Here is a 14,427-nt window from a genome sequence, read left to right as displayed (position 1 = left end):
TAACCCCCTCCTCCCCCCCCCCCCCCCCTTCTGCTGATGATTAATTCTCCGCGAAGTCGACGGATGGTTGCCACCTCCGGGTGAACCCTAACAGAGACTCTCATGGCAAACTTAATTTTCTCCAGGCAGAGGAAGCCAGCCATGTCCGAAAGCCAAGTCTCCGATTTCAGGGGCTTTGAGTCTCTCCATGCCAGTAATATCCGCCTCCGGGCTACCAGGGAAGCAAAGGCCAGAACATCCACCTCTTTCTCCTCCTGGATTCCCGGATCCTGCGACAACCCGAAAATCGCCACCTCTGGACTCATTGCCACCCTCGTATTTAATACCTTGGACATGACGTCGGCAAACCCCTGCCAAAATCCCCTCAGCCTTGGACATGCCCAGAACATGTGGACATGGTTCACTGGCCCCCCCGCACATTTCGCACACCTGTCCTCCACCCCAAAGAATCTGCTCATCCGAGCCACTGTCATGTGGGCCGGTGAACGGCCTTGAATTGGATCCGGCTGAGCCGGGCACATGTTGCGGTCGCGTTGACCCTACTCAGCGTGTCCGCCCAAAGGCCCTCCTCTAACTCTCCCCCCAGCTCCTCCTCCCACTTTTGCTTTGGCTCCTCAGTCTGCGTCTCCTCCAATCCCATAAGCTCTTTATATATGTCCGAGGCGCTTCCCTCTCCTATCCATCCTCTAGAAACCACCCTATCCTGAATCCCCCTTAGCGGCAGGAGTGGGAAGGTTGGTACCTGCTTCTGCAAAAAGTCCCGCACCTGCAGATATCGAAATTCATTTCCCCCCGCCAATGCAAACTTCTCCTCCAGCGCCCTCATACTCGGAAAACTCCCCTCTATAAACATGTCGCCCATCCTCTCGATCCCCGCTCTCCGCCAAATTCGGAACCCCCCCCGTCCATCCTCCCCAGGGCAAAGCAGTGATTATTGCAGATTGGGGACCACACCGATGCCCCCTCTGCTTCCACATGTCTCCTCCACTCCCCCCAGACTCTCAGGCCGCCACCACCACTCGGACTGGTGGAGTACCGCGCTGGCGGGAATGGTAGAGGCGCTGTTACCAACGCCCCCAGACTTGTGCCCTTCCAAGAAGCCGTCTCCATGCGCACCCACGCCGGCTTCCCCCCCCACCAGTCACCTCCTCACCATGGCTATGTTAGCCGCCCAGTAATAACTGCTGAAATTCGGCAGCGCCAGCTCACGATCCCCCTGACTCCACTCAAGCATTGCCCTCTTCACCCGCGAGGACTTGCCCCCCCCACACACAGCCCACAATAACTTTATTGACCCGCTGAAAAAAGGACTGCGGGATGAAGATGGGAAGACATTGAAAAATGAATAGGAATCTTGGGAGGACCGTCATTTTTACCGTTTAATCTCTGCCCGCCAGAGACAACGGGAGCGCATCCCATTTCCGGATCCCTCCTTCATCTGATCCTCCAGTCGGGCCAAATTCTATTTAGTCGCAAATCCATCGCCACTCGGATACCTAGGTACCTGAAACTGTCCCCTACCACTCTGAATGGCAGATCCCGCAGTCGTCTCTCCTGATCTCTCGCCTGGACCACAAACATCTTGCTCTTCCCCATATTGAGCTTATACCCCGAAACCATCCTGGATGACCTGCATCAACTGCTCCGATGGTCGCAGCGCCGCCACCCCAGGCGTCCGGTCCTCGGCCATGCTGTCTCCTGCTGCAGCTTCAACACAGCTCTTGGCTAACTTTTTATTTCTGCCTTTTCGTGCACTTCTGGTTCTTTGCTCCATACACGAATACGTGGAAACAGTGCCCAATTGATTCAGCCTTTGAATTTACCGTTTAAAACCAGAAAAAAGTCCAGGGGAAAGGTCCGAAAGTCCGACCAGAGCGGGAGCCACCAAATGTGCAACTTACTCCTTCACAGCCGCCACCGGAAGTCTCCCTCCATAGCCGCAACCGGAAGTCCAGAGTTGGTGAATTGGCCACTCTACATTGCTCCTTAATTGGAAAGAATGAATTGGGTACTCTAAATTTAAAAAAAAAACACTCCTGTCTCTGCCTGGAATGGACCCACATTGGTCTTTGCTAATCTTTTCCTTTTCACATTCCTATAGGAGCTTTTCCAGTCGTTTTTTATGTTTATCGCTCTCATATTCTATTTTCTCTTGATCAGTTTCTTGATCCTCCTTTGCTGAATTCTCAAACAAGTTCTCAATCCTCAGGCTTACGACTATTTTGGCCACTTTATGAGTCTCCTCCATTGATCTAATGGAATCTTTAACATTTCTTGTTAGCCACGGTTGCATCACTTTTCCTGTTGGATTTTTGCTCCTTAAAGGAATCTATGTTTGTTGTATTTGTGTGAAATAAGAGTCGCCAAAGTCCCAGAGGACCAGAGTCTGCTTTGCCCTCTTGAGAGAGAGAGAGCTGACTGGTGGTGATTGAATCTGACGGTCACCACACCTCAGGCAAGGGGCAATGTTGAAAAGGTGGGGCCTTCATGGATAACCTCAGCCGGTACGGGAGTTGAACCCCCTGATGTTGGAGTCGCTTTGCATCACAAACCAGCCATCCAGCCAACTGAGTTAATTCTCCCTGGTGTGAACTCGTTGGTGTTTCCGCAGGTTGGATAACACGGTGATGGCCTTCTCACACGGAGAGCAGGTGAACGGCCTCTCCCCAGTGTGAACTCGCTGGTGTGTCTGCAGGCTGGATAACTCAGAGAATTTATTTCCACACTGAGAGCAGGTGAACAGCCTCTCCCCAGTGTGAATTCGCTGATGTCTCCACAGGTGAGAGAAACCGTGGATATGCGGGGACTGCAGGTGGGATAACTGAGTGACTCCCTTCCCACACTGAGAGCAGGTGAACGGCCTCTTCCCAGTATGAACTCGCTGGTGTATCTGCAGGTTGGATGAGGAAATGAATCCCTTCCCACACTGAGAGCAGGTGAACGGCCACTTGCCGCTATGAACTCGCTCGTGTATCTGCAGGCTGATCAACTGAATGAATCCCTCCCCACACTGAGAGCAGGTGAATGGTCTCTCTCCAGTGTGAACTCGCTGGTGTGTCCGCAGACTGGATAACTGACTGAATCCTTTCTCACACGGAGAGCAGGTGAACGGCCTCTCCCCGGTGTGAACTCGCTGGTGTGTCTGCAGGTCAGAATACTGAGTGAATCCCTTCTCACACTGAGAGCAGGTGAAGGGCCTCTCCCCAGTGTGACTACGTTGATGAATCTCCAGCGCAGATGGGACTCTGAATCCCTTCCCAGTCCCCACATTTCCATCGTTTCTCCATATTCTGGGTCTATCGTGTCTCTCCAGGGCGGACAATCAGTTGACGCCTTGTTCACACACAGAACACGTGTACGGTCTCTCCCCAATGTGAATGGTGTGATGGTTTTTTCAGGCTGTGTAACTGGTTAAAGCTCTTTCCACAGTCAGTGCTCTGGAACACTCTCAGTCGGGTGTGTGTGGCTTGGTGCTTTTCCAGTCATACTGATGTTCAAAATCTTCTCAAGCTGACAGACGAGGCAAACATTTCTCCTTCTAGATTTAAAGTCCGATGACGTTCAGGCCCTGATGAATCGAGTGACCCAGTCTGATCGAGACGTTTAGTTTGAGATATCTGTCTGTAATTCCTCCTTTTCTAATATCTTGTAAAAACAATTTACAAAAGACATCAGTGTCAGTACAGCAGAAATTAAGAACAGACGGGGACTTCGGTTGCGACATGTCGGGAGCGGCCGCATGTGAGGCAGCTCTCATCCGGGGACTTTGTTTTCCATCTTTCTCAGGCCTCTCCGCAGTGTGAACTCACTGGTGTGTCTGCAGGCTGGATAACTCAGAGAATTTATTTCCACACTGAGAGCTGGTGAACAGCCTCTCCCCAGTGTGAACTTGCTGATGTCTCCGCAGGTGAGATAACTGAGTGAATCACTTCCCACACTGAACAGTTGAATGGCTTATGCCCAGTGTGAACTCGCTGGTGTGTCTGTCGATGGGATAACTGAGTGAATCCCTTCCCACCCTGAGCAGTTGAACGGCCTCTCCCCAGTGTGAACTCGCTGGTGTGTCTGTAGGCGGGATAACACAGTGAATCCCTCCTGACACTGAGCACAGGTGAACGGCCTCTCCCCTGTGTGACTGCGTTGATGAATCTCAAGTTGAGATGGTGCATTGAATCCCTTCCCACAGTCCCCACATATCCACGGTTTCTCCATGTTTTGTGTCTCCTTGTGTCTCTCCAGGTCAGAAAATTAGTTGGAAGTCTCGTTCACACGTGTCACTCCCCGCTGTGAATGGCACAATGTTGATTCATGGGGGGGGGGGGGGGGGGGGGGCAGGGGGTCTCAGTGCTTTTCCAGTCACAATGATGTTTAAAATCCTTTAGAGGCTGTCAGATTAGGCAAACAGTTCTTCTTCCCTTGTAGATTCAAAGGCTGATGATAGTCAGATTCCCAAGGAATCTGGTGACTGTCAGATCGAGACGTTACGTTTGAGATTTCTGTCTATAATTCCTCCTCTTCTCATATCCTGTAAAAGGAGTTTACAAAAGACATCACTGTCAGCACAGGATAGAAATTCAGAACAGACAATTCTAGTTCCGGGAGAACATTCTTTCCTCTCTCATTCCCCAATACCGAGTCTCTAACGCCTCTTTCTCCCTGTCTTCAGGGAGCGGACTTGGAGGGGCAGAGTCTCGGAGCAGTCAGTATAAAGACCTTTCCTCGGGGATTCACGGCCTAGTTTCCAGGGAGTGGACTGAGAGGTCCGGATTTTCGGAGCTCAATGAAAAAACCTTTCCTTGGGGATTCACGGCCTACTCGCCAGGGTGTGATTTTGGAGCCGGAATTTGAATATCTTACGTTGGGAATGCGCTGCCCAGTCTCCAGGTAACGGATCGGAGCTGGAGGACTGAGAGCCGACTGGTCCTCCAGCCAATCAGAGTGAATGAGAGGCGGGGCTGGATGACTGAGAGCCGACTGGTCCTCCAGTCAATCAGAGATAATGAGGGGCGGGCCTGGAGGACTGAGACTGCCGCTTGGCCCTCCAGCCAGTCAGAGTTAATGAGGTGCGGCGCTGGAGGACTGAGACAGACGCATGGTCCTCCAGCACGCAGTGAATGAGGGGCGGGTCTGGAGGACTCAGAGAGCCGCTCGGTCCTCCAGTCAATCAGAGAGAATGAGGGGCGGGGCTAGAGGACGGAGACAGCCGCTCGGACCTGCAGCCAGTCAGAGTGAATGAGGGGCGGGGTCTAACCTGATTGTTTTCCCCTCCCCTTCCTCCACTCACTGAACAAATATTTTGGGCATTAACTTGAGCCTGGACCTGGGAAAGAATTTCCCGAACCAGAATCAGGGAGCTGACAACTATTCATCAGGTTTTGCGGCTCCACAGAGTATTTCCAAATCTTTCCACCCACCTCCTTAGTTTTGCTCGGGCTTTCCAAAACGAACAGGCCCATTATTCCGAATGCGCATGCTCCAAACACCGACAATTCCGCTTGCTTCCAAACGTCGACCGGTAATGCGCATGTCCATAACAGAGAGGCAGCTGCGCATGTGCAGAGACCCTCCCCCCGCCCTGACTTCCCGCTGAAATGTTGATGAAAGGAAAGAGTGGGCCACCGGAAGGACTTTTGCCCTCCAGCCAATCAGAGCGCGGGCCTTGTGTGAATGACTATTGAGCTTTACCCAGACTGATACATCCTCTTGTCTCCAACATCTGTGAGTAAAACAGTTTCTTTCCTCCCCCTTTCCATTTATTTTCTCATTCTGATCTTTAATTGGTGACTTGCAGCAACTGAAGGGAAAGGAAGTGAATCCAGGGAGGGTGCAGACTCTGCAAAGCTTGGCCCAGGTCTCTCTCTCTCTCTCAAAGACATTGACATCCTTTGCTCCCTCAGCTTGACACATTTATTTGTCTGGCTAAAAGGATGGTACCTTTTATGATTCGCCAGACCCGAGAACACCAAGCTCACCTGTCTGCCACCCCTGAGAACAAAACCACACAACCTAGTCAGATGTCCCCTGTCAAGCTCCACTTAACACAGGAGGAGGTTGTGTTGACCCTGTACAGTCTCACTCCACACCCCCTCCACAGAAACCAGATCCAATTCCCCCTTCTACTTTCTCCTCACCTCATTCAGTGGAGCTTGCTCTGCAGACTGTAGATATCTGAAATACTACCCTCACCCACGTCAGCAAGAGATAGAATCCAAATCATCAGAGACGGCAGGGGTGCTAAAGGAAACGCCGAGATCTCCTTACGTAGGAAATCATGCATCTAAGAAAATTAGAGCTCGCGAGTTGTAATTTTTCCACCAGTTCATCAAAACCAATAAACCTGCCGTTCACAAACAAGTCACCAAACTTCTCCAGAGCTTCCCTCCTCCAGGACCTAAATCTAAATCCGTAGGCAAAAAGTGGTGAGTCCCATAGAGAGGGGCCAACAACAATATTGAGCTGAGCCAATAGCGTTGCCTGAACTGTCTCCAAACCCTCAGTGTAGCCACCACCACAGGGCTGAAGGTAAATTTCATAGGAGAAAACGGAAGCAAGGCATTAACCAAGGCCCGTAAACTGGACCCTGACAAGTGCCTGTCTCCATCTGCCCCCATATAGAATTCAGATCTCTGAATAACCCCAGCACCCTTTCAATATTGGCTGCCCAATAATAGAACAAAGAAAAGTACAGCACAGGAACAGGCCCTTCGGCCCTCCAAGCCTGTGCCGACCATGCTGCCCGACTAAACTACAATCTTCTACACTTCCTGGGTCCGTATCCCTCTATTCCCATCCTATTCATGTATTTGTCAAGACGCCCCTTAAATGTCACTATCGTCCCTGCTTCCACCACCTCCTCCGGTAGTGAGTTCCAGGCACTCACTACCCTCTGTTTAAAAAAACTTGCCTCGTACATCTACTCTAAACCTTGCCCCTCGCACCTTAAACCTATGCCCCCGAGTAATTGACCCCTCTACCCTGGGGAAAAACCTCTGACTATCCACTCTGTCTATGCCCCTCACAATTTTGTAGATCTTTATCAGATCGCCCTTCAACCTCCGTCGTTCCAGTGAGAACAAACCGAGTTTATTCAACCGCTCCTCATAGCTAATGCCCTCCATACCAGGCAACATTCTGGTACATCTCTTCTGCACCCTCTCTAAAGCCTCCACATCCGTCTGGTAGTGTGGCGACCAGAATTGAACACTATACTCCAAGTGTGGCCTAACTAAGGTTCTATACAGCTGCAACATGACTTGCCAATTCTTATACTCAATGCCCCGGCCAATGAAGGCAAGCATACTGTATGCCTTCTTGACTACCTCCTCCACCTGTGTTGCCCCTTTCAGTGACCTGTGAACCTGTACACCTAGATCTCTCTGACTTTCAATACTCTTGAGGGGTCTACCATTCACTGTATATTCCCTACCTGCATTAGACCTTCCAAAATGCATTACCTCACATTTGTTCGGATTAAACTCCATCTGCCATCTCTCCGCCCAAGTCTCCAAAACAATCTAAATCCTGCTGTATCCTCTGACAGTCCTCATCGCTATCCGCAATTCCACCAACCTTTGTGTCGTCTGCAAACTTACTAATCAGACTAGTTACATTTTCCTCCAAATCATTTATATATACTACAAACAGCAAAGGTCCCAGCACTGATCCCTGCGGAACACCACTAGTCACAGCCCTCCAATTAGAAAAGCATCCTTCCATTGCTCCTCTCTGCCTTCTATGGCCTAGCCAGTTCTGTATCCACCTTGCCAGCTCACTCCTGATCCCGTGTGACTTCACCTTTTGTACTAGTCTACCGTGAGGGACCTTGTCAAAGGCCTTACTGAAGTCCATATAGACAACATCCACTGCCCTACCTGTATCAATCATCTTTGTGACCTCCTCGAAAAACTCTATCAAGTTAGTGAGACACGACCTCCCCTTCACAAAACCATGCTGCCTCTCACTAATACGTCCATTTGCTTCCAAATGGGAGTAGATCCTGTCTCAAAGAATTCTCTCCAGTAATTTCCCTATCACTGACGTAAGGCTCACCGGCCAGTAGTTCCCTGGATTATCCTTGCTACCCTTCTTAAACAGATGAAATATGGCTAAGCCTGTCTCTCTCTCTCTGCAGGAATGTCCTGCAAATCCTCGGGGTCCTTCCCACCCAAATGAAAGAAGTAATCAGCGTATTGATTTTAACATTGGATGATTTGGGAAGAAAGATAAAAGATAGGGAGACATTGGAAAAGAAACAGCAACCTCGGAAGGATGTTCATGTTAACCATCTGAACCCTGTCGGCCAAAGACAGTGGGAGGTTGCCACCTCTGCAAATCTGCCCTGACCTCATTCACCAGCCGAGCAAACTGACATTTCTGAAGAGAGGCCCACTCGTGGGCTACCTGGATTCCCAGATAACCAAGCTGGATCTGGCAAGGTTAAAAGGCAACATCCCCAGGTCAGCCCCCCTCTCTGGGGGATCATCAGATAATATGAGCTCTTGTCCGGATTTACTCTGTACCCAGAAAAGGAGTCAAAACTCCACAGAAGCTTCATTATCTCATCCATCATGGAGACTGGGTCCATGATATAAAGAAGCAGATCATCTGCATACAGGGACACCCTGTGCTCTCTCCCTCGCCTCCCTAACCCTGTCCATCACCCGGAAAACCTCAACATAGTAGCCAATGGCTTTATTCATAGTAATATCGAATTCCTACAGTACAGAAGGAGGCAATTCGGCCCATCAAGTCTGCACCGCCCCTCTGAAAGACCATCCTACCTAGGCCCACACCTCTACCCTATTCCTGTAACCCAACCATCCCCTTTTGGACACTAGGGGGATGTTTATCACGGCCGGTCCACCTCACCTGAACATCTTTGGACTCTGGGAGGAAACCGGAGCTCCCGGAGGAAACCCACTGAGATACGAGGAGAAAGTGCAAACTCCACACAGACAGTCACCCAAGGCTGGAATTGAACCCTGGTCCATGGTGCTGTGAGGCAGCAGTGCTAACCACTGTGCCACCATGCCACCCCAAGGCAAACAGAAGCAGAGACAGTGGGCAACACTGCCTTGTGCCCCTATCCAACTGAAAATGACCTGAGCTCAGCATATTTGTATAAACACTAGTGGTGGGAGGCCTTTATAACAACGGATCCAAGGTATGAATTTCTGCCCCCCAATCTGCTCCATTAAGTTAGATGGGTTCTTGATTAATAAGGGGATCAGGGGTTATGGGGAGAACGCAGGAGAATGGGGATGAGAAAATATCAGCCATGATTGAATGGCGGAGCAGACTCGATGGGCCGAGTGGCCTAATTCTGCTCCTATGTCATATGGTCTTATGAAAATCACCACCACTTTGGCCACCCTGAAGGAATCACAGACCTGGGCATAGATCGGTCAGACTAGGATCCAAAACACAATTAAAGTCTCCCCCCAAGATTAGCTGATGTGTGTCCAAGTCAGGAATAGAGGTCAGTAATTTATTAATATAAACTGTGATCGTCCCAATTCGGAGTGGACACATGTACTGGGACTATCAAGGTGCCCACGAAAGACCCACTGACAATCACGTGTCTCCCATTCGGATCTGTCAGAATTCGAAAAGCTGAAAAAGAAACGCTTTTACTTATGAACACTGCGGTCCCCTGGGACCTACATCTGTCCCACCCAAGCCTTCCGTAACCGTGTCTGGTCCTGACCCGCAAATGGCTCTCCAGCAAAAACACCACATCTGCATTCAAACTCCTCACATAAGCGAATATCCCTGATCTCTTCACTAGACCGTTCAACCCCCTCACATCCTCACATTTCAAATGGCCAGTCGGATTGAGGGTTTACCCCCACCCACCCCGTACCCCAGTCAGCCATATCCACCAAAAGAGATCATTCTAAAATGACTGAAAAAGTATCGGCATCGAGCCCACCTGAGTCGGCCACCAGGCCCCCAACAAAACAGAGCAAAGAGCAAGCTGTAGTCACTGTCGATAAACCCTCCCCATCCCCCAGCTCCCCATGCCCCAGCTCCCCATGCCCCAGCTCCCCATCCCCCCATCCCCCAGCTCCCCATCCCCCAGCTCCCCATCCCCCAGCTCCCCATCCCCCAGCTCCCCATCTCCCTGCCTCTCATTAAAACCACAACCAAAAGCCCGAAGAACCCCCCCAGACCCTTAGCTCAACAATCCTTGCTCAACAATCCTTAACGCCAAACAGAACCAACACACTCAGCCCATAATCTAAAACCTATACTATGTTAATGAGCTGCAGTTACCCCCACCACTTCGTTCCCATTAACTACCTTCTTCAGCTCGCAGGGCAACTCCCCCCCGGGGCATATAAAACTGAGTAACCATAACAAACCCCCCTCCCACCTGCACCCAACTTTAAATAAAGGAAACCCCCACCCCCACAAAAAAACAGTCAAATACAAACTGGTACAAGAAACCCCAACAAGACCCCAAAACCACAATCCCTCTCCAAAAACAACAAGACCCCATATATAATACAAAATATACCGAGCCTGAGCTTCCTCACAAAAGCATCGGCATCATCCAGCGCCTCAAAAGTAGTGGTCTTTTGAATTAAAACTCACTGGGAGGTGTGCGGGGTAAACCACCCCAAACCGAACACTACGTATGAAAAGTGCAGCCTTGGCCTTGATAAATGCCGCCCTCTTTTTTGGCAGCTCCGCCCCCACATCCTGGTGGGGCCTGATGGCATGGCTATCCCATTTGTAGTTACGGTGATCATTCGCCCACCTCAGGACTTGTTCCTTATCCCGGTAACTGTGGAACCTGACAGTAATTGCCCGAGGTGGCTCTCCTGGGCAAGGCGTCTGACAGAGCGAGTGATGGGCCCCATCCAGCTCAGGAAGGAACAACTGTTCACCCTCCCCACCATCTTCCCAAACATCCTGGACGTGTATTCAGTCGGGTGCGGGCCCTCCAATCCCTCCAGCAGCCCATAACGCGAAGAGTTTGTCTCCTGAAGCGATTCTCTAAGTCGTCTACTTCGGCACATAGAGATTTGTTATTATCAGCCAAAAGACCATCTTAGCCTCTAAAGAGACAATCCGCGTGCTCTTCATCGAAAGAGCCACCCCCATGCCCTGCACCCTTTACCGTTTATCAATTGAATAGGAGCTGGGGGCTCCTCGGTTGATATAGGGAAATCCTCGGAGATAGTCGGCTGTTGCTAAGATGCCCATGAGCATCTCAACTGACAACACTATAACTTTCGCTTCGGCAGCAGCCGCCGCCATTTTGTTTCCAATGAGCCTGGAAAAGAATCTGAATCGGATGACGATTCTTTGCCCGCTGGCTTCTTCAAACTTGGTTTCTTGGACATTTCCACAGTAATTGAGCTTTATCCCATTGTCAAATTTGAAATATCCCTAAACCTCCTCAAAGACTGGGTGAAAAAGATGGAAAACAAAGTCCCCGGATGAGAGCTGCCTCATATGCGGCCGCTCCCGACATGTCGCAACCGGAAGTCCCCGTGTGTTCTGAGTTTCTGTCCTGTACTGACACTGATGTGTTTTGTAAATTGTTTTTACAGGATATTAGAAAAGGAGGAATTACAGACAGATATCTCAAACTAAGCGTCTCGATCAGACTGAGTCACTCGATTCATCAGGGCATGAACATCATCGGACTTTGAATCTAGAAGGAGAAATGTTTGCCTCGTCTGTTGGCTTGAGAAGATTTTAAAACATCAGTGTGACTGGAAAAGCACCGAGACACACACACCCGAGTGAGAGTGTTCCAGAGCACTGACTGTGGAAAGAGCTCTAATCAGTTACACAGCCTGAAAAAACAGCAGGAAGAGACCGTACACGTGTTCTGTGTGTGAACAAGGCGTCAACTGATTGTCCGCCCTGGAGAGACACAAATAGACCCAAAATATGGAGAAACGATGGAAATGTGGGGACTGTGGGAAGGGATTCAGAGTCCCATCTGCGCTGGAGATTCATCGACGCATTCACACTGGGGAGAGGCCATTCACCTGCTCTCAGTGTGGGAAAGGATTCATTTCCTCATCCAACCTGCAGAGACACCAGCGAGTTTACACAGGGGAGAGGCCGTTTGCCTGCTCCCAGTGTGGGAAGGGATTCACTCAGTTATCCCATCTGCAGATACACCAGCGAGTTCACACTGGGGAGAGGCCGTTCACCTGCTCTCAGTGTGAGAAGAGATTCACTCAGTTGATCAGCCTGCAGATACACCAGCAAGTTCACACTGGGGAGAAGCCATTCGCCTGCTCTCATTGTAGGAAGGGATTCACTCGGTTATCCAACCTACAGAGACACCAGCGAGTTCACACTGGGGAGAGGCCGTTCACCTGCTCCCAGTGTGGGAAGGGATTCACTCGCTTATCCCACCTGCAGACACACCAGCAAGTTCACACTGGGGAGAAGCCATTCACCTGCTCCCAGTGTGGGAAGGCATTCACTCATATGTCCAGCCTGCAGTCACACCAGCGAGTTCACACTGGGGAGAGGACATTCGCCTGCTCCCAGTGTGGGAAGGGATTCACTCGGTTATCCCACCTGCAGACACACCAGCGAGTTCACACTGGGGAGAGGCCATTCACCTGTTCTCAGTGTGGGAAGACATTCACTTTGTTATCCAACCTGCGGGCACACCGTCAAGTTCACACTGGGGAGAAGCCATTCGCCTGCTCTCATTGTAGGAAGGGATTCACTCGGTTATCCAACCTACAGAGACACCAGCGAGTTCACACTGGGGAGAAGCCATTCACCTGCTCTCCGTGTGGGAAGGGATTCACTCAGTTATCCAACCTACAGAGACACCAGTGAGTTCACACTGGGGAGAAGCCGTTCACCTGCTCTCAGTGTGAGAAGGGATTCACTCAGTTATCCCATCTGCAGGCACATCAGCGAGTTCACACTGGGGAGAGTTTGTTCACCTGCTCTGAATGTGAGAAGGGATTCAGTGATTCATCGCACCTGCTGAGACACAAACAAGTTCACAAGTGATTACAGGGGTTGGATTCTACTGTTATTGTTTCTGTTCTCAATGACATCCAGGACTACATTTTGTTCATTCTGACAGTTGGTCAATGGGGATGGTTGGAGCGTTTCCTCTACTGGACTGGCCGGTCTCATGACTTTGACTCCAGTGGGCTGTTGCTCTTCGAGCCTTGTTGCGAATACCTGGTTTCAAATTTCACAAGGATCACAGATTGAAAGTTGGTTTGGAAGTTGGAAGAAGTTTCCTTCCCATTTCTGTTTGGATCCCCCTAAAGCATGCCACCTTGCCATGGAGATGGGCCATGGAGGGTACATGGTTCTTTTGTTTAATTTATCTCGTGTTTCTCGCAGAAGAAAATTATCAAGGTATGGGGCAGGTTGTCTGACATGGACTGAGAAACAACATTAAATGGTGTGACGGGAGACAGGCAATAACTAATATTTCAGGGGATTGGTTAGCTCAGTTGGCTGGATGGCTGGTTTGTGATACTGAGCGACACCAACAGCGTGGGTTCAACTGCCGTACCGGCTGAGGCCATCCATGAAGGCCCCGCCTCCTCAACATTGTCCCTCGTCTGAGGTGTGGTGACCGTCAGATTAAATCACCACCAGTCAGCTCACTCTCTCCCTCACAAAGGGGGATGCTCTTATGGAATTCTGACAATGGTACCAGCCAGTAACAAGGTTAAGATAAGTGAGTTATGTATACACGAGACCCAAGGATGGTCGATGAGGGGGTCTGGAAGGCATCATGAGTTCATGAGTAACCCCCTAGCTGTCCATGAGCTGATCACGCAATTCCCTGCTGCCCAGTAACCACTTTCATTGGATCTACCAGTCAATGTGTGTAATCTACAATCATTGTGATTGGATCGTGTCCGGCTGAGTTGGGCTGACTAACTATTTGAAATTGTATAAATGATGATGATTCCCTTTGTTCAGTGGAGAGGTATCTGCCTTTGCCCAGAGGCTTACTCCCCGCCGGTGTTACAACAATAAACTGTTTGGTGTTTGAAGCAGACCTGAATGTCGAGGGATTCTTTTGGATTCATTCCCGCTCACAGGAGCATAACCTACTTTTGTATTCAATTCCCCTCACAATAAACAATAACATTCTATTAGCTTTCCTAATTACTTGCTGTACCTGTATACTCGCCTTTTGTGATTCATGCTCTTGGACATCCAGATCCCTCTGAATCTCAGAGCTCTGCAATCTCTCACCGTTTAGATAAGAAGCTTTTTTATTCTTCCTGCCAAAATGGACAATTTCACATTTTCCCACATTATTCTCCATTTTGCATATTTTTTCCACTCACTTAACCTATCTATATCACCTTGTAACCTCCTTATGTCCTCTTCACAATTCACTTTCCTACCTTTCTTTGTATCATTGGAACATAGGAGCAGGACTTGGCCATTCAGCCCATCGAG

The 14,427-nt window shown here is 50.0% G+C and overlaps 1 protein-coding gene and 1 long non-coding RNA gene across 5 annotated transcripts; one reads left to right on the top strand and one right to left on the bottom strand.

The window, feature by feature from the left end:
* Positions 1-1,366: 1,366 nt before the first annotated feature.
* Positions 1,367-5,531, bottom strand: LOC140420155 (uncharacterized). Its single transcript, XR_011946209.1, has 2 exons — positions 5,415-5,531; positions 1,367-4,525 (listed from the first exon to the last, which is right to left on the bottom strand). It is a non-coding gene; the product is annotated as an uncharacterized lncRNA (long non-coding RNA).
* Positions 5,512-14,017, top strand: LOC140420154 (uncharacterized). 4 transcript variants are annotated; one of them, XM_072504175.1, is made up of 3 exons: positions 5,512-5,718; positions 8,132-8,456; positions 11,562-14,017. In XM_072504175.1, exon 3 carries the CDS (start codon positions 11,908-11,910, stop codon positions 12,820-12,822), a length of 915 nt encoding a protein of 304 aa, XP_072360276.1. In that variant the 5' UTR covers positions 5,512-5,718; positions 8,132-8,456; positions 11,562-11,907; the 3' UTR covers positions 12,823-14,017. The 4 variants fall into 4 exon arrangements, with proteins under 4 accessions (XP_072360276.1, XP_072360278.1, XP_072360277.1 ...); XM_072504177.1 differs by lacking the exon at positions 8,132-8,456; XM_072504176.1 differs by lacking the exon at positions 5,512-5,718 and having other exon boundaries at positions 8,078-8,456.
* Positions 14,018-14,427: the final 410 nt, after the last annotated feature.

This window comes from Scyliorhinus torazame, chromosome 5, assembly GCF_047496885.1.
Source record: "Scyliorhinus torazame isolate Kashiwa2021f chromosome 5, sScyTor2.1, whole genome shotgun sequence".
In the NCBI taxonomy this organism is placed as follows: Eukaryota; Metazoa; Chordata; class Chondrichthyes; order Carcharhiniformes; family Scyliorhinidae; genus Scyliorhinus; species Scyliorhinus torazame.
This window is presented reverse-complemented; position numbering and strand designations above follow the sequence as displayed.

Excerpts from the sequence above, each read along its gene's own strand:
- LOC140420154 (XM_072504177.1), top strand. The coding sequence starts at position 11,908 with ATGGAGAAACGATGGAAATGTGGGGACTGTGGGAAGGGATTCAGAGTC.